General features: G+C 51.5%; 1 protein-coding gene across 1 annotated transcript; it reads left to right on the top strand.

Annotated features, from left to right (window-relative positions):
* Positions 1-7,401: 7,401 nt before the first annotated feature.
* Positions 7,402-18,866, top strand: CAVIN1 (caveolae associated protein 1). Its single transcript, XM_008149357.3, has 2 exons — positions 7,402-8,055; positions 17,720-18,866. Exons 1-2 carry the CDS (start codon positions 7,582-7,584, stop codon positions 18,410-18,412), a joined length of 1,167 nt encoding a protein of 388 aa, XP_008147579.2. The 5' UTR covers positions 7,402-7,581; the 3' UTR covers positions 18,413-18,866.
* The last annotated feature ends 1,365 nt before the right edge of the window (positions 18,867-20,231 follow it).

Genomic DNA, 20,231 nt, shown 5'->3' with positions numbered 1-20,231 from the left:
TGATAGACAGCAGCATCCCTTCTGACGAGTTGATGTCTCCCTTTCCCTTCCTCTCTGAAATCAATAAAATATATTTGCCCTAGTGGTTTGGCTCAGTGGATAGAGCGTCGGCCTGCAGACTGAAGGGCATGATAGACAATAGCATCCCTTCTGATGAGTTGACATCTGACTGTGCCACTGGTTTTAAATATATTTAACATTTAAAGAACCAGAGGCCTGATGTTAGAGTCACTGCAAAGAGGATGCCAGAAAAGAAGATGAAAAGAAAAGAGGGCTGGAGACAGAACCCATGTTAAATACCTACATTAAGAAAGTAGCACAGGACTAGCCAATGTGGCTCAGTGGTTGAGCACCGATCCATGAACCAGGAGCTGGAGGTTTGATTCCCAGTCAGGACACATGCCTGTGTTGCAGGCTTGATCCCCAGTAGGGGCCGTGCAGGAAGTGATCAGTGATTCTCTCTCATTGTTGATGTTTCCCTCTCTCCCTCTCCCTTCCTCTCTCTGAAATCAATTTTTTATAGAAAAAAGAAAAATAGAAAAATAGCAAGAAAAAAGAAAAATAGCATGAATGTTCATAGCAGGATTATTCATAAAAGCCCCAAAATGGAAAGGACCCAAATGTCCATCAACTGATGAATAACAAACACCAGGTAGCATATCTATACAATAGAATTTTATTCAGCCATTAAAAGGAATAAAGTACTGCCCTGACCGGTTTGGCTCAGTGGATAGAGCGCCGGGCTGCGGACTCAAGGGTCCCGGGTTCGATTCCGGCCAAGGGCGTGTGCCTTGGTTGCGGGCGCATCCCCAGTGGGGGGTGTGCAGGAGGCGGCTGGTCGATGTTTCTCTCTCATTGATGTTTCTAGCTCTCTATCCCTCTCCCCTCCTCTCTGTAAAAAATCAATAAAATATATTTAAAAAAAAAAAGGAATAAAGTACTGATAGATGCTACAACATGAATCAACCTTGAAAACATACCAAGTGAAAGAAGCCAGACACAAAGGCCACATACGTGTGATTCCACTTATATGAAGTGTCCAGAATAGGCAGTCTATAGACAGAAAGTAGATCAGTGATTGTCAGGGGCTGGGAAAAGGGGGAATGGGAAGTGACAGCTAATGGGTGTGGGGGCAACAAAGTTGAATTTCACCTGAGCTCTGTATTCCTGCAAAACATTGAAGTTTAAAGGCATCTCCCCACCCTTTTGTGTTCTGGAAAACAGCTTACTGCAAAGAACCGCCCTTCTCCCGGTGAGTCACAGATGCCACTCTTATTTACTTATGACAAGGACAAACATAGACCCTCCACATTCTCATTCTTCGCCTCATAAATGATCATTGAACTGCTTGTCTCCGCTGATCACTTCGGAACAAAATGCTTCTTAACCAAACTTGGTTTAAGCTTTTCTTCTTCCTCCAGGCCCCTGATCTTTGGCCGGCTCTCAGCCTCAGCCAGCACACAAGTCCTCCTGAGGATAGGCTGGCCTCAGGGAAAAGTATTCTCTTATCTACTCCCATGCCACCCCTTTATCCGTTCCCCGCTCCTGGTCCTTTTTAGCTCTGTTTACTCCTCTCTGTAAAAGAAGCCCCCCTTCTGTCCAGCCCTTGAGACAATTGCAGATCTTATGGTCACAGCGTTCTGTCCATTACAATAAACTCCCTCCCCTGGTTGTAATAGTCCCTTTCCTCCCAGGCAATAATCCTTTCAAATAAAGTCTCCCTTTGCTAAGTCCGGGTCCATTTTTTATTTGACAGGTGTTTATTTTGGGGATGATAACAATGTTCTAAAATTGATTGTGGTTGCCAACTCTGTGAATGTACTAAAAACCATTGAATTGAACACACTTTAAAGAGGTGAATTGTGTATTACATAAATTATGTCTCAATAAAGCTGGGGTTTAAATTTTTTTTCAGTAGTTTTAAAAGCTGTTTTTTAAAAAAGGAAGAAAAAAAAGTTAGCAAATGGGACTAGAAATAAATAAAAATAATACAGCCTCCCAAAAGACCACAGAGGAGAATCTCAATGACAGCAGTGCTAAATCCTGCAGAGTTCAAATAAAATTAGAAAAGGAGAGATCATTGGTAGAATGTGGAGTCTATTCGTGACTTTTATTTTATTTTTTTAAAAATATATTTTATTAATTTTTTACAGAGAGGAGGAGAGAGGGATAGAAATTTAGAAACATTGATCAGCTGCCTCTTGCACACCCCCCACTGGGGATGTGCCCGCAACCAAGGTACATGCCCTTGACCAGAATCGAACCTGGGACCTTTCAGTCCGCAGGCCGATGCTCTATCCACTGAGCCAAACCAGTTTCAGCTATTCATGACTTTTAAATGCTCTTTTGGTAGAGAGAAAGCCAACTTTTTGGATAAACTGCTAAAGTTTAAGGACTGAATTGGGGGTAAAAGCTTGGTAGCCGCAGTTCTACAAAACAATCGAATCTGAACAGGAGAAAACAGATGGACCCCACCGTGAGGAGACAGGAAGGTAGAACCAATTAAGACTGCAGTTTTTGTTTGTTTCTGTTTTTTATTTGCAGGATAGGAGACCAGTGCATGTTGAAAGCAAAGGAGGAAGGGAGACTTTATGGCATTTTCATGAATATAGTTTCTTGATGTTTTCTGTGTGTTAGTCTGAATTTAACACTCTCACCCAAACTTGCTGTATGCTGTGAATGGTTTCTAGCATAAATTAGCACTTAGTAAGTTTTTTTTTTTAATTGTTTTCTGGTTCAGGAAACCAGAAAATGTTTGAAGGAGGAAGGAAGGGATTTTTGAGGAAAAGAAATATACAAACATTGTAGGCACTTTCCGTATTTGTCAGAGGGACAAGAATAGCGCCTGTAAGTCTGGGGAGGAACACCTGTGGCAACTGTGAGCCAGCTGCTGGGGACTGGTTTTCTGTGCAGGATGGTTCGTTTCTCTGATGTGAGGACACGTAATTCATCCCAAATGTTTTTTATTATTATTATTACTAGAGGCCCAGTGCATGATTGAATCATGCACGTGTAGGGTCCCCTACACGCTTTCGCTTTCGATCACGGGGGAGCTGGGTGCCTGTCCGCTGGTGCACCAGGCCTTTCAGAAGCCTCTGGCGCGTTGAAGTCTTCTGAAAGGCCTGGTGCCTGAGTGGACAGGCACCCAGCTCCCCCACTTTTGATGGTCCACGGTGGGACGTGAGCTCGCCGCCGCTGGCGACATCGGCCCAATCAGCCATCCCGGCCACCCCGAGTCCCGCCCCCCCCCGCGCCTCCTGACCAATCGCGGGCATAGCGAAGGTACGGTCAATTTGCATATTTGTCTATTATTAGGTAGGATTATTATTATTTTATTGTTTAAAGTATTGCATATGTCTCCGTTTTCCCTGATTGACACCCTCCCCCCCCGGCCACTCCCACCCCTGAGGACAAGCCCCCACTATTAATTTTTAAAAATATATATTTATTGATTTCAGAGAGGAACTGAGAGGGAGATATAAACATCAATGCTAAGAGTCATTGATCGGCTGTCTCCCGCATGCCCCCTACTGGGAACTGAGCCCGCAACCTAGGCATGTGCCCTGACCAGGAATTGAACCATGACCTTCTGGTTCCTAGGTTGACACTCAACCAATGAGCCACACCGGTCAGGCGCAAATATTTATTATTAACAAAACACACTGTCTCCCTAGAATCTCTCCCAGCATGGATCCAAAACGGATTGGAACATATTACACATGGCACCCCTCACACCTTGCTTAATCTTCCTAAATATAAACCAATAAGACTTATTAAGGTAGAACCACAGGAAGAGATGAGCAATGCCTGGCTACCCATCCCCTCAGCCCTGCACTTTTCACACCTCTTCCCTCTCTCCTCCTTTATACCTAGAGGCCCTCCCTCTGTGAACCCTTCCCACTCTTCCGGAAAGTGGCAACCTTCCCTGAGCTGCTGGAGAACCCTCCACTTTGTATCTGAAACTATGCATCTGCCTCTCCTGCTATGCCATGAATTCCTAATAGGAAGGACTGAGCTTTATTCCTCCTCCTTGAAGTTCCCAGCCCCATAGTTGGCTCAAGGTAAATAGTCACACTTTGTTGAACACGCGGGCGGGTGGAGGAATATGATAGAGTGCTATGAGATTCCAGCTGCTGACATGGCTGCATCCTGGTGTTCTTTTTCTGGGCCAAAGGGTTGTTTGTTTCCACCTCTTTATCCCTTTTACAGTCTCGGCCTCAGCCGCTGGAAGCACGCAATGGAACAGTGTGCCTTTCAGCACATAAGAGTGAGCAATGGAAAATGCAAAGCGTCAACCCTTAATGCAAGCAACGGCATGCTGAATGCAATTCCAAACGGAGGGAAACTGCTTATTTTCACTGAAATGAAGTCCTCTGGGAAGGATTGCTTCCCTCCAGTTCTGGGAGTCGGTGGTGATGAAGCTAGTTCATCAAGGCTTAGCACGCCCCCTGTTGGATTTAGCTGGCATTTAGTAAGAAGAGGACCGGAGAGAAACTTGTTGATACAGATCATTTCTTGGACATAGGTGTGTAGGGGTAGGGCCCTTTCTGCAAAATTCTGTTAACAAGGCATTAAATGAGTCATGTATTTACTAGACTATCCCTGGAACATAATTTGACTGATCTCAAATATGTCACTCCTTTTTGAAGAGTAGAAATATTTCCCTGATGGGAAAGTCAAAATGGCATGGACTTAATTCCTTTTAGCAAGCATGGAATCACAAAAATCAAGTCAACCACTAAAATCCCTCTTCAGATCCCCCAAAGTGAGGTTTAAATTGTAATCTCTAAATGTCCATTGATAGAGAACTTGTTGAATAAGTATAGTGCGTCCATACTTTGGAAAATAAGACAGTTCTACATATACTTATATGGAACAATCTCCAAGATATATTAGTGACTGAAAAAAAAGAAAAATGTTTAAAAAAAAGAAAAGAAAAATTCTGAGCAATATGTAAATTTGATCATATATGCAGAGACTTTCTATAGAAGATTCCACCAGAAAATAGTAACAATTGTCTCCTGGGAAAGAAATTAATTACTGAAGACAGTGATAGAAAGAAAACCTTTTCACTACATTTTTGGTCGTTACTCACAATTTGTATCTTGGGTGCCACCTATGGAAACAATCTAATCAATTTAAAAAAATGTAAGAACCTTATGAAGGTCCAGTAAAATCCTCTGTCGCCCTAACCGGTTTGGCTCAGTGGATAGAGCGTTGGCCTGCGGACTCAAGGGCCAGGTTCGGACTCAAGGGTCCCAGGTTCGATTCCGGTCAAGGGCATGTATCTTGGTTGCAGGCACATACCCAGTAGGGAGTGTGCAGGAGGCAGCTGATCGATATTTCTCTCTCATCGATGTTTCTAACTTTCTATCCCTCTCCCTCTCTGTAAAAAATCAATAAAATATATTTTAAAAAATTCTCTACTGTCACTCTTCTTTTTTCTAGAACTCTTATCAATCCTTGATGGAAGCAACTTAAACTGCCAAAATACATTTTCTTTTAAATTCTAAAATAAATGGGTAATCTTTCAGGTCTAATATATATGTACATATACATATGTATATATATATACACATATACATATGATTTGATATATTATGGATAATTTTGTATACCAGCTATGATTTTATATACCAGTTATAATTTTATATACCAGCTCATTCTACTTGGATCACAAACAAGAAAGCCATTTGTTTCTAAGAACACATCTACCGAAGTGTTAGGGGCAATATTCATCAGGACTATCCCAGACCATCCCAGACAGTGAGCTCTCCAGCTCCTTTCTGGGTCGGTGGGCTCTCCAACTGGGCTGATGGAGCCCTGGGTTTCCACCGAGCCGTGTTTCACTCTTCCTAACGATAATGCATGCCAGACTAGCATAGATCTTTTGCCAAAACCATCATCCATCCAGCTGGGGAAACCCAAGCTTGGTTTCCTAACTGGGGAAAAGGTTTGCAGCTTTTCTGGGGGAAAGAGGGCTGGTGCTGCTCCAGCGAACTCACAGCGCCCCCCCCCCCCCAGGGCTGTGCTAGAGAGCAAAATGGGGTGGCATGGGCAGCCGCTCTTCCCCTGGACTTCTGAGCCAAGGGTCCTCCTTGGTCCTGCTCCTCGGTACCCATTATGGTTGAAAATATGTCGGTAGTTACTCTTCAGGCCCACAGGCTCAAAACCAGCATATGCGGATGGCCACGTGTGCCCACCCTGTACTAATGAAAGGTACAGTGCTGAGGTACAAAGGGTGAGAGGAAACCGGGTTGGCTCAGTGGATAGAGCGTCGGCCTGTAGACTGAAGGGTCCCAGGTTCGATTCCAGTCAAGGGCATGTACCTTGGTTGCAGGCACATTCCCAGTGGGGAATGTGCAGGAGGCAGCTGATCGATGTTTCTCTCTCATCGATGTTTCTAGCTCTCTATCCCTCTCCCTTCCTCTCTTTAAAAATTCAATAAAATATATATTTAAAAACAAACAAACAAACAAACAAAAAAAAAGAGTGAGAGGAGGCCAGGGACCTGGTTAACCTGCAGGTAACCTCGGGCAGGTGACTTGCCTTTCCCAGGCCAACCTGTTCCTTCTGTCAGATGAGAAGGTGGGAACGGAAGATCTCCGACCGCTAAGCACTGGTGACTAGGATCTAGAAAGAAGGGGGCATTCCTAGGTCCTGCTCTGAGATTAGTGTCAGCTAGGTCTCTGGGGCAGGGATACACAACCGGGAAAGCTGATTTTTAGAGAAAGGTTAGCAGTGGGGAAAGGCTTTACTTTTTTACTTTATGGCCTGTTTTAATCCTGTTCTGTTAGGATAATCCTAAGAGGAACCTGGAGAAGCTTTGCAGCCCCCACCACCACCGCGACCCTAACTGAAGTTCTCTCTCCCGTCCTTTCCTAAACACCCGCTGGAGCTTTTAGAACAGCAGTCGGTGGCTTGAGGGGTGGGGCAGTTAGAGGCTTCTTCGCAGAGGTTGTGGGTAACTTTCCCTTTCAAAAACTGGGCACAGACCAGTTCAACGTTTCGCGTATAACTTCAGGGTCTCGCGTTCCACTGGACTTCCCGCTCTGGAACCTAAAAGGCTGAGGCGGGTGTGCAGGTGAGCGGAAAGAGAGGGCAAAGTAGAGCCACATTCTAGGACCTGTTCCCTCTCCAGCTAACATTCCTCCGCCCCAGGCCCGCTCCTACCGCCTCCGCGGCCAGCGGCCGCCCCAGTCTCCGCTCCAACTATTCCAACCATCCTGGGAAGGGTGGGGCACTCGGCTCCTGGGTCCCCCTTGGTTGCCCGTCCCCCCCGCCGCCCCTCTCAACCCCATCATCGGTTTTCCCTTCTGCCCCGGTCCCTCCTTTTCTGGGACGGGGCCAGCCAATGGGCGACGAGACTCCCGGGTTTGGCGTGGGAGCGGGGGAGCTCACAGATTCCCCCCGCCCCACAGTTCTGGCCACAGTCCCGGGGCGCACGGACGTGGCTAGAGTTTCCTCCGCTCTCCGATCGCTCTCGCTCTCCTCTCCCCCCTCCCGCTCTGCCTCCTCTCCCGGGTCTCCTGCTCCAGCTTCAGCTCCACCCGGCCGGCCCCGCACGGCTCCGGGTAAGCCATGGAGGACACCCAGCTCCATATCGTCGAACAGCCGCTGTCCGGGTACCCGGACGCCGAGGACCCGGCGTCCTCCCTCCTGCGGGCGCCGGCGGCGGCGGAGGAGCCGTCGGGGGCCGGCTCCGAGGAGCTGATCAAGTCGGACCAGGTGAACGGCGTGCTGGTACTGAGCCTCCTGGACAAAATCATCGGCGCCGTCGACCAGATCCAGCTGACCCAAGCCCAGCTGGAGGAGCGGCAGGCGGAGATGGAGGGCGCCGTGCAGAGCATCCAGGGCGAGCTGAGCAAGCTGGGCAAGGCGCACGCCACCACCAGCAACACCGTGAGCAAGTTGCTGGAGAAGGTGCGCAAGGTCAGCGTCAACGTGAAGACCGTGCGCGGCAGCCTGGAGCGCCAGGCCGGCCAGATCAAGAAGCTGGAGGTCAACGAGGCCGAGCTGCTGCGGCGCCGCAACTTTAAAGTTATGATCTACCAGGTGAGCTGCCGGGCGGCCTGCCCGCCCCTCCGTGCCCGGCCCGCAGCCTCAGGCCGGGGCTTGGGGTGGGGGACCTGCCCGCGGCGCAGCGCGGCTCTTCCCCGCGAGCCTGCCCTGGCCGGGGCGGGGGGGGGGGGGGGGACCTACCCTCCTGCGGGCGAGCGCAGCTGGGGTGGGTGGGTGGGGTGGGGTGAGCAGCGGATTCCTGGAGCACGCAGAGGGGCGCACTCTGTACCCCGCATCTCCTCACCAAGCCCTCTCCCCTCCCGTCCCAAACACACAGTGGAACCGAGTCAGGGGGCTGGCCTCGGGGACACGGCCCCGCGGCAGACAGCTCCGACGTGGGCTCCGTCAAAAGTCTTTCCACTCCGAGGAAGTTTGGGGGGACAGCCGTGGGTTCCTGGCGGCTTTGGGGACCCGCTGTAAACGGACACTGGCGGCGCGGCCCGAGTTTGGGGCCTCAGGCGCTGCCCGCCCGATATAGCGGGTGATTCAGGGCCCAGGCACGCACCGGCGGGGGCTGCGCCAGGCGAGGGCCGCCGCAGCCAGCACACCCCCGCGGACCCCGCACCCCCGCCCAGCCTTGGCTGCCTACCCTGTCCCCTCGGAGCGATCCGCCCCTGGCTTCCCTGCACCTCCAGGTCCCTGGGGACGCCCTAGCAGCGGCGCGCCCGCACCCTTGGCCCGAAGGAAGCAGGCAGGCTGGCGCGGGGGCGGGGGGTGAGGAGGGCAGGGGGGGGGCTGGCGGAGGGGAGTGGACAGCCCCCGCGGGTCCGGCGGTCTGGGCGCAGTGAATCACCGCGCATACCTGCGGGGGCGGCGGAGGAGCGGGCGCGCTGGCTGGAGGAGGCTGGCGCGCCCCAGGCTCCGCCCAGGCCGCCGGTGGCTTCCAGTGCACCTCTCCCCATTCCTCCGGTCAGGATGAAAATGTAGTTTTTGTATCTTAACCCCAAGTAAACCTGCCCCTTCCACTCCCCCTCCCTAATCCCATTAAGGTGGGCCTCCGCTGAGGGCTTGGTGATCTTTGCTTAGGGGGGGGGGGGGGGGGGGCGGTGGGAGAAATGTACCCAGCCTCACCTCCTCTCCGCTTCCAGCAGGCCTGGTCGATGTTCCTACCCCAGGGAGGTGAGATCATGGGGGGGAGGGGTGCGGGGGGGACGGTAATCCTATCAAAGGGAGTGGAAAGGAAAGGAAGGCTAGATTTCCCACACTCCCTAGGTGAGGAGACCCCCATCAGGGAGCTTTGATTTCTCTGATGATTCTGGGGCCCGGTCAAGCTGGCTTCTGAGTGACCATCTGGGATGCCACGAGGTCCTTGGGTTGGTCTCGCTAGAAGGAGCTAAGAAAGATGCAGATTGGGACAAGCAGTTTGGAGACACTGTTTGGAGCACCTGGGAGGTGGGTGAGCTGGCACTTATCTGAGGAGGGGGTGGTAGGACAGAGGCAGAAGTGGCACCCCTACCCCCCTGCCCAGGGATTCCTCCCCATAGGCACTTGACCTTTAAAAATCTTTGCTTCTCCCCAAACAGCACTATCTGGTAGAAAATGCTTGCTCAGAGTTGTTCCCACTTGATCTAACTGCTTGGAGGGAGCAGAATGGGTGTGTGTGTGTGTGTGTGTGTGTGTGTGATTTTTAAAGAGATCTACCTAGCACGGAGGGGCATCAAGGGAAGGAGAACAAGACAGGGGAGCCCGCCAGCTTTAGGTAGAGGTAGAGGGTTGCCATGGAGGGCTGAATAGGTGACCTTCTCACTTTAAATAGCCTGGGCTGTAGAACCTGGGGAAAGTCTTGGTTGGGATAAACCTTCCTCCGTTAAAGATGGAGATTCTGAGCGGATGGGTATGGAGGGAGAAAGACTTCCTTGCAGAGGCCAATAGCATCCCTCTGTTACCGCCTCTCAGCAGTTGGCAGGGATCTGTGGCTGTATATTGTGTGTCTCAGGGTGGCTTTGACTGCATCTGTACTAACCCAGGGCCAGCGGGGAACAGAGTTGAGGCAGAAGGAATAGCTCAAGCTGAGGACCCTAAGCCCCCTAAATGTCAGGGGAAATAACTAAGAACTAAAGTGGTCCCAACTCTGAGAGGAGCTCAGAGATAAGGAAAGCATTCCAGCAATAGGGTGGGGCTCAGGGAAGCAGAACTTCCCTGAGCTGTAGAGCAGATGTTCTAGGTGGGGGCGAGCGGGTGGGGTACTCCCATGCTGGAGGAAGGCAGAGGCTACTCCTCCCAGAGGTCTGCAGGCCTGGGAAGAGAATGAGGTAAAAATAGCTCTGCGCCTTGGCAGACCTAATAGGGAAGATTGGGGGCGGCAACGTTTATGGTAAAATCAGGCCGTTGGGGTAGGATGCTTGGTTTGGAGAAAGGCCTCCCAGGATCGTGTGAGTTCTCCAGCATGGGAACAGGAGGAGATTCAGTATTCCCCACTGCCGATGTAGGGAGGTGATGATATGGCAAGGGGGGCAGGGCGAGGGAAGCCTGAAAGGGTGGGAAGGTCCCAGCTATGGGATCAGGTCATCTGGCCTCTCACACTTCCTTCCTGGGGGATAAAGGAGGGAATCCCTTGCCTGGCCCCACCCCAGATTCAGGGAACTGTTAAGTTTGATGATGACATCACAGGTTAAGTTTGCATTTGTGTACACACACACACACACACACACAATTCAGCCCCTCTCTGGCATCCCCCTGTCTCCACTGAAACAAAAAGTGGCAGTTTGGCATCCCATCCTAGCTAGGCAACAGTTAGTGAATGAAAGAAGTGAATTCTACTAGTAGTTTGAGGTCAGTGGACTGAGAACTGCTGGGAGGATCAGGCAGATTGTGGGCACCATGCAAACAGGAGGAGCTGTGGACTTCACCCCAAATCCTAACCCAACCTGTAGCCTCTTCCTGGACCCAAGGCAAATCAAGGCTACTTTGTTCCAGAACCCCAAAACATTTTTAAAAATGTTTTTATTGATTTTAGAGAGAGAGGAAGGGAGAGGGAAAGAGAATTCGAAACATCGATGAGAGAGAAACATCAACATTGATTGGCTGCCTCCTGCATGCCCCCCCACCCCACCCCACCTGCTGGGGATTAAGCCTGCAACCCAGGCAAGTGCTCTGACCAGGAATCCAATTGGCGACCTCTTGGTGCCTGAGTCAATGCTCAACCACTGAGCCACATGGGCTGGGCCAGAACCCCAAAACTTCGTAAAAAATATTCCCAACTTGGGGTTCTGGTCCTTCTCAGCCTAGTGGCCATGGAGAAACTGCTTATCATACTTTTCCTCCAAAAAACCGAGTTTGGGTTGTTTTTCCTGGTCACTGGATCGAAAGCAGGGAGGGCACTTTTAGGGGTATTTCTAAGACTAAAGAAAATCATGCTCCTCGCTCTAATTTTTTTTTAAGTAAATAAAGTCTGACCATTGTAAAGGTCAGAGTCAAGAAGGGGAGGAGATGGCACAGGGTGGGCAACTGGGAGGGCAAGGAGAAGGATTATTGTCGTTAAGCAAGCAACCTCAGAGATGAGTGGTGGTTTGTTCTATTTTAAAAAATCATACCATAGTGAGTGTTTCATCATCTTGTCATGATAGATTTTTTTGAGCTGGAAGATGCTTCAGAGATAATCAACTGCAGTTTCTTCCTTTTGTAGCGGAGGAAGCTGAGGCCCAGAAAGGGGAAGTCACTTGCCTATTGTCGCTTGAGTGATTGGGGGGGTCAAAGCTGAAATCAGAACCCAGGTGTACCCCACCCCTTCTGCTACACTTTCTGCTCCCCACCTCCTCCTTTCATTCCTGGCCTCTGCAGCAGAAACCGGAGTGGAGGTTAGCCCTAACAGAGGGTTAGTTCTGGCTCCTTCATTCTCTGAGGGAGATAGCTTAACAGTCCCGGCCCTGGGGCGGCTTTGTGTGTTTGTGTGTGCAGTGGGGCTCACAGTGGCTAAGGTTGGTGGCCTTTAGCTGCTCAGCCTCACAGCGCTGAAGAAGAGGCAAGGTGTGATCACCTGGCCCAGTGATGGTGGGAGCGGCGAGGGGGAGGAGAGCAGGTGTAAGCACTGGAGCTCTCCGGCCAGTGTGGGTGTCTCCTGGCATGGCCTCTGCATCTGGCCCAAAGGGACCTCATTAGCCCCTGTCTCCTCAGTCTCCCTGCCACTCCAGCCTTCTCCCTGCACCCCACAGGGCACGTTGGCACCTGCTGCCTTGTGTTTTTGTGGCTTCAGGCTATCACTCAACACTGCTGGCACCGGAGACTGGGAGTGACCCCAACTGTCCCTTTCCCCCGGCTTCTGATTGTCCACAGCAAGAGTGGTGGCTCAGCCCCTCAGGAGGGAGAGTTGGGAGCTGCCGCTGGGTACCCCAGAATGTAGGCCCACCTGTCATAAAAACAGCTTGTTGTTTTTTAAAAAATATATATTTTATTGATTTTTTACAGAGAGGAAGGGAGAGGGAGAGAAACATCAATGAGAGAGAAACATCAATCAGCTGCCTCCTGCACACCCCCTACTGGGGATGTGCCCTTGACCGGAATCAAACCTGGGACCTTTGAGTCCAAAGGCCGACGCTCTATCCACTGAACTAAGCCGGTCCGAGCGTGCTTATTTTTTATCCTAATTTCTCTGTGCATCTTGGTAGCCCAAGCATGGGTGGTGGTTAGGGTGACAAGAGAGGCAGGAGGTAAGGACATGGCCAAAAGGAAATCGTCAGGATGTCCCTCTTCCATGCCTCTCCCTCTCCTTATCCGGGGCGGCACCGTGTGCCCGCCCTGCCCAGGGGAATAATGAGAACTGGGATCAGCAGCGTCTGGCTCTGAAGACAGTGAAGTTGTTCCCCTTCTCTTTTACTCATTGGAGCCTCCCCAGTTAGAATCCAACAACTGGCCTCTGAGAAAGCTCCCACTCCCAGCAGCCTCTTTCCCCCATCACTCCGACCTGGTAGGGACGGAAGGTAGGAGGCCAAGGACAGGGCTGGGGAAGATTCTAGAGGGAAGAAGGGAGGGGGTTCCGTTTGAATTGTGTTTATTAATTCATGGGTCTGGGTTTGTTCCACCCCTATCAGCCCCAGGGCCCTCTTGATGAAGCATTTAAAGTGTGGTTTCTTTCCATCCTAATACATTGTGTACTGCCTTCCCCACCCTACTCACCCTTCCCGACTCTGCATGCTCACCAAGGCCTTTCTCTCAACCCTATCCACACCCGTTCCAAACTCTGTTTAAACCCCTTTTCCTCATCTTAGCCCAAGAAGAAGCTGAATGCACCCTCTGACCTGGTCACACCCAAGATCGTGCCTTTTGACCTTCTGCCTGAGACTGAGCCCTTTGACCTGAAGCCTGATACAGTACCTGAGCTCCCACCCTTTGACCAGACGCCCAGGGCACTGCCCTATTACCCAGATCCTGAGCCTCTGCCCACCCCAAAGGAGCCGACAGCCGGTGGGGGTGCTTAGAGTGCCTGGGCCCCATGGGGCTGTGGGCATGGGGTGTCACTATAGGCCACCATCAGCTCACCGCTTAGCAGTGGTCAGTGCGGGATGGTCGGCCTCTTCCAAGCCGCTGCTCCGTGTTGGGTGGGTGATGGGTGTTATGAAACACTCTTGCATTAGGCAGAGTTCAGGCAAATGTGGTGTGTGCAATGGGGTGGGAGGTGAAGGGAAGGGGCCCTCCTCTACCTCTTGGTTTCTTTCTTAATAGTGACACTCCAAACACCATACTTGAGCTGCACGCAATGCTGCCCTGCATGAAATTGCATGAAAACGAGCCGTGGCTTCAGATTCTCCCTTCCCATACCCCTTCTGCCTCCTCCTCAGGGGCAGGCAGTTTGGCTCAAAGCCTCTTTAAAGAGAGCCCTCATGAGGCCCAGGCCTGGGGTCTGTTCTGTGCCTTCTCCACCCGCCCCCCTCCCCCAACCCCCATGTAGCTGGGGAAAACATTTACACTTATTTTTTCCAGTTAAAAAAAAAAAATGTTTTGCAAAGAGATCCCTTATGTTTGCCAGATCCTGCCTTGGGCGGGGCACTCAAAAAGCTGCCAACTCAGAGAGGCCAGAAGGGGGTACATTTTAACTGGCTCTGGCTTGGATCTTCTGGCCTCCCTATAGCACAGTGTTTCTCAACTTTTTTTCTTTTTCATAATCATCCCCCTGAGGAGTCCTTTTAGACACTTCCCCCCTAATTGTCCCCATCCCCCATGACATTTTAATCTTACAGTTATACTATATATCTGTTTATGTACTGGGACTCTTTGGAGCACCTCAAACAATTACAATATCTAAAATCTCCCCTCAATCGCCAAGAATCAATTTCCATCTTCTTGGGGACAATGTCACTCCTGTTGACAATATCTCACTGTAGCAGAAAAGAAGGACCCTCTGACTTTGGTTTCTCTCACTCCCTTGTCTTGGCAGTCTGAAGTAGAGTGCCTGAATGTTAAAGACACTCCCTTTCTTTCACCTCTCCCCCAGTCTGCACCTGCTTCTAACACCCTCTCTGAGCAGATGCTAGGCCTCCGAATTATCTTTCCAAAGTCTTCTCTGGCCATTTCCAGACAGTAGTTGGGGACAGAGCTGGTTCACTTTAAATCAAGAAAAGCTCTTATGATATTATCCCTTCTCCCGGACAAATGTGAAGTGCCTGGCCAAGGACCAGACACATATTAGGTGCTCAATTAAATGATAATATTTTCTCCCTAAGCCAGAGGATCTTAAGTTTATACAGCAGGGTTGGGGAGTGGTGTGGGAGGGGCTGGAAGCTTCTCTGGGGCTCCTCTAAATTCACCCTGGACTGGTGCCTTCCTGGGTTGGGGAGCTGTGTGTGCTTGGTGGGGGGGCAGAGGAAGCTGTGCATGCTTTTGTTCAGACCTGGTCATTAAAGGTAACTCTGGAAACCAAGCCTGTTGGGAGTGGTGGTTTTGTTTAATAAAAAAACGTGAAAACAGAACAAGTGGAGCCTTCCCTCCTTGCCACCCCCTGAGGCCCCTCCTTTAGTTCAGGAGCTGTGCCAGGGAAGTAGGGGTGGGACAAGGTTGCCTGGCCTGAGTCCCCAGGGTGGGGGGAGGGGCTTTTGGATTGTGTTTATGGTTGTTGTAGCAACAGGCAGATTGGGTGGGCCCAAGATAGCACTCCAAGGCTATGAGTCATAGAGGAAACCTGGCTTGGAAAGGGGAAGAAAAGAGAAAATCCATTAATGGAGGGGAAAAGCTAAAGTCATGGCGGTATACCCTCTCCAGAACCAACCGACTGGTTGTTCAGGAATTTGGGTCAAGTTGTTTCTTCCCCTATCTCCTGCCTTCTACCAAGAAGGGCAGCTCCTCTGGTGTAAGCCATCATTCTGGGGGAAACCTACAATGAATGCGCTTATATTCCCAGGTACCTATCTGGACTGGGAGAGATGCCCCCAAATCCAGAAATAAACCTCCCCTCCCTGGGATTGCTCCCTGATGTTGTATTTGAGCCCTTTCATCAGGTACTAGGAAGATGGGATTGGTGACAAGAAGTCTGCAACTCTCTTCCCCAGCCCTGTTCACTTCCAAGCTCAGTTGGCAAAGACCTTTATCTAGGAAGCCAGAGGCCAGGAAAACCAGCCAGCTCAGCCTTTAGGGGGTGGGGTGTGGCGGGGAGGGGGGGCTGGGATCAGGAATGCTGGGAGTGGGGCAGGGAGACAATGTGGATTTGTTTTCCAGCAGCTGGGACTGTTTCCTGACTATTCCCCGCCCATCACTCTTAATCCTTCTGAGCCCATCCACATTGTCTGAGCTCAGTGAAAGGAGGCCTTCTCCTCACACTTTGGTGTCAAGTATGTGGGTTTTTAGTCTGGGAGGCTGTAAAGGAGAGATCAGAACTGAAATTTTTTTTTGATACAGGACTGCAGGTAAATTCTGGGTGGAGATAGATGAAGAGGCAGTGGAGAGTTAGATCCTAGAAAGTCCTAAAATGGTGTGAAAGAGAGAAGACTCAGTAGTAGACAGAGAGAACTAATTGTAAAAGGAGACCCAAGGACTACAACTGGAACTAAGGGAATGCTGAGAGGTTGGGACCCTCCTACACTCAGAACATGGAAAACACTCCTTCAATGCCTCTGTAAGTGGGAAAAGGCAGAGGGATGAACAAAATGAAGTAGGATGCCCATAACAGTACTAGGCCAGCTATGGCAAGTAGAGACTACAAGTCCCAGCATTCCCGGTGCCCAGGTCATCTTGCCTGCTGGGAGGTGTAGTCAAGTAATGAGAGCTTGAGGTAGCTTGGTGCCCAGAAGAGCTGGTGCCCAGTTTGGGAGAAGAGGTGGAGCCAGCATTCCCTCTTTGTCCCTGCTAATGCTATTGACAGGGAGGGAAGGAAGTTGGGAGGGGCGTTCCTAGTTTTCAGTGTAAACCAGGAAGCGGGGGATGCAGATGAGAGAGAAAAGGAAAGAGGTTGAGAGCTGGGGAAGGAATTTCTGCAGCAGGTGGTGCAGAGATACCAAGTGGCCAATGTGTGTGTTTGTGTGTTTCTGAGAGGGCTCAGCTCATGTTGCCTCATTTTTCTCAGCTGGGATTTTCTTACAATTCTGGAAAATGATCTTCAGAAAACCCTTTAGAAAAACTGTCTGAAGTCTGAAGTCTTTTGTCTGAAGTCTCTAGAGAGTCTGCACCAAAGAGGAGACGCTGTTTATGTCCTGGGTTATGGCCCCTTTCCCTTTCTGTGCTCAGCCTCCCACACCTTCTGGTGTGATCCTGAGATTCTGAAACGTTGGCCCAGAGTCAGGATCTTGGAAAATCTTTCCAGAATCGAAGACTGTGCTGATGCTAGGTCCTCCGAGAGGAAAAGGGAATAACTGGTTCTGAACTTCAGGGTCTCAGGGAATGTGGGACCCCCATCCTACTTGAGCTCCAATCTTGGGGGGAAAGCAATAATGGAAAAGTAATCCCTCTCTTCCATTCCAAAGCAGGGAAGTCAGACCAGAAGAGATATCCGTGCTGGGGGAAATACATGCCCTTGGCTGCCAGCCAACTTTTTCCTCTTTCTTCCCTGAATTTCTACATGGGGGAAAAATGCACTGGTGGAGCCAAACAGTATGAGGAGGTCAAAGGGGTGGTGGTGGTGGCGGGGGGATGATTAGGACATGGGCCTTCTCCTCTAAGACTTGTTCTGAAATTATTTGAAATCTGGAAAACGCACTCCCTTTACCTTGCCTTCACGCTACTTTACTTGGGGGCCGCCTAATATTGGCTGTGTGTTCATCTCCCCTCCCTGAACCCTCAACCTGAAGAAACAGTTCTCAAACCCCTTTGCTTTTAGGCCTGGCTCGGGCAATGTGCGACTTAGTGCACCAGAGGGCGCTCTGCCCATTTCCAAAGTCCAGTTGTGCTCACAGGGCAAGAAGTGGTTTATGGCAAGAAGGGTGGACATAGGTACAAGGACAGAGTTCGAGGGCCGCAGAGATTTTTTAACCGAAAAGCAATTACACTACACGCCAATCTCGGGCCCGAAGCTCTTTTCCCTCCTGGCCCTATCATTCCTTCGACACATTTATGGGGTGCAAACAGCGCCAGGCTCTGGGGACACAACGCCAAACCAAACAAGTCCAGGTCGATTTCACGGGTCCCACACACTCTCCAGGGATCACCGCCACCCTGCCTCGGGTTCACCCAGCGTCCCTCCCTCCCCACGTCCCCGCGCAGCCCCACTCATCTCTCCCCCCCTCTGCTCTCCCTATAGGACGAAGTGAAGCTACCGGCCAAACTGAGCATCAGTAAGTCGCTGAAAGAGTCGGAGACAATGCCGGAGAAGGAGGGCGAGGAGCTGGGCGAGCAGCCCGAGGACGACGCGGCGATCGAGCTGTCCTCGGACGAGGCGGTGGAGGTGGAGGAGGTGATCGAGGAGTCGCGCGCCGAGCGCATCAAGCGCAGCGGCATGCGGCGCGTGGACGACTTCAAGAAGGCCTTCTCCAAGGAGAAGATGGAGAAGACCAAGGTGCGGACCCGGGAGAACCTGGAGAAGACCCGCATCAAGACCAAGGAGAACCTGGAGAAGACGCGGCACACGCTGGAGAAGCGCATGAATAAGCTGGGCACGCGCCTGGTCCCCACGGAGCGCCGCGAGAAGCTCAAGACCTCCCGCGACAAGCTGCGCAAGTCCTTCACCCCCGACCACGTGGTCTACGCGCGCTCCAAGACGGCCGTCTACAAGGTGCCGCCCTTCACCTTCCACGTCAAGAAGATCCGCGAGGGCGAGGTGGAGGTGCTGAAGGCCACCGAGATGGTGGAGGTGGGCAACGACGACGAGGAGGGCGGCGCGGAGCGGGGCGAGGCCCTCGACCTGCTGCGCGGGAGCAGCCCCGACGTGCACACGCTGCTGGAGATCACCGAGGAGTCCGACGCCGTGCTGGTGGACAAGAGCGACAGCGACTGAGGGGGACGCCTGGGGCTCCCGCCCGGAGGCCCTGCCGCCCCACCTCTTCCTGCCCCCGCCCTGATTTCTTCTCCTCTCGAACTTTCTCTTTCGCGTTCTTTCTCGGGCCCCAAGGGGGCTGACGTATTTCTAAAGTGAGAACACCTTCCCCTCCAGAAGCACCCCTCCAAGTCTTACCACTGTTCCTGAGATGGGAGCCCCAACTGGGGCATGGTCTGGGTGGAAATGGAGAGGGCCGTGATCCGCGTTCTGGAGGTGCAAGTTGGGGGTGCTACCGGGGGAAAAATGTTATCATTTGCAGAGTCGGCCCCCATGGGGGCAGGCTGCCTTCCCCCTACCGCCCCCTCACACATCCAGCTGCTGTCATTCCTGCTCACTGAGCTCTTCTTTCTGATCCTGATCCCTGGAGGCTTGGAAGCCAAAATTAGCGCAATAAACAAGAGTGAATCCTGAAGGAGGCCTTTGCCCACGTGGGGGGGCCCCCCACACTGGAAGGACTTGAAAGCAGCTTTTGGGAGAACGTGGGCTGGAGAGAGGGCCGAGTGAGCCATGAACCTGGATGAGGGTCTAGCACAGTCTGCAAAGGGTCCCAACAAGAAAGGCTGGAGCTGAGCAGAGCCCTGGGGAGCAGGGGTGGAAGAGGGCACTCGTACATGTTGATGCATCTGCACACAGGAACTCCTGGCTATGGCTTTGGGAAGGAGGATAGGAAATAGTCGACGGTGGAAATGGCTGAAGAGAGGAGCATTTGCCTCATTTGCAGCATGAGGAACACGGGACAAGAATCCCATCTTACTGGGGTTCTCAGAAGACTGCAGGACCATTTCAGGGGAAGGAGGGATGATTAGATAGCGATGTCCCAAATAGAAAAGAGAAGTAAGCCTCACCCCATTCCTCAATTGAGATCTGGGTGTTACCCCAGGAGCAGTCCATTTCTCAAAGCCCAGAAAATTAGGGTCCCAGAAGGGGACAGAATCAGGCTGTGGAGAGCTGGGGGTTATGGGGTGGGGAGTGGGGGGGAGAGGGCAGACTAGAAAGAGAGCAGAGTGCTAATGGCCAGGCCACCAAACTGAGAGCTGGAGGGGAAGTGAGGAGAGTATAATGACTGTGTATGGAGCAACCCAGCCTTGCCTGACTCCCGGCAGATTCTTCCCAAGATCCTTCCCTAGAACTAGTGTAAGAGCTGCAGGACTCGCCAAGACCTCCTTGCCCTTTGGGGTTCCTCTCCTGAATCTTTGTGGGGGGGGGGGGGGTGAGAGGGTGGTTGCTTCCAGGTTCTCAGGATACTCAAGTCCCAGTAAAGGGGGTTGTCAGAAGCAAGGACAACTTCCCTCCCCTGCAAGTCACTTGTGGCACGGCTCACAAGTTCCCTTAAGAAGAGGCTGAAAGCCCTGGCCGGTTTGGCTCAGCGTATAGAGCATTGGCCTGCGGACTGAAGGGTCCCGGGTTTGATTCTGGTCAAGGGCATGTACCTCGGTTGCAGGTTCCTCCCCAGCCGGGTCCCTGGTCGGGGCTTGTGCAGGAGGCAACAAATCAATGTGTTTCTCTCACATTGATGTTTCTCTCGGTCTTTCCCTCGCTCTTCCACTCTCTCTAAAAATCAGTGGAAAAATATCCTCAGGTGGGGATTAAAAAAGAAGAGGCTGAAGGATTTCTCCTCCTGGCCTTATCTTCCCTGCTCAGCTTTTTAGAATTGCAGCTAATTGCTTTAAGGGGTGGAGGGAGGGAGGGAGGGAGCCTGGGGATAAACCTTTTTTACAATACAAAGCTTTGCTTCCCCCTCCCCTTTTCTTGGATCCCTTCTCTTTTGGGAATGCTT

The sequence above is a fragment of the Eptesicus fuscus genome, chromosome 20, assembly GCF_027574615.1.
Source record: "Eptesicus fuscus isolate TK198812 chromosome 20, DD_ASM_mEF_20220401, whole genome shotgun sequence".
Classification (NCBI taxonomy): Eukaryota; Metazoa; Chordata; class Mammalia; order Chiroptera; family Vespertilionidae; genus Eptesicus; species Eptesicus fuscus.
The sequence above is the reverse complement of the archived record's forward strand: the minus strand, read 5'-3'. Positions and strand labels throughout refer to the sequence as shown.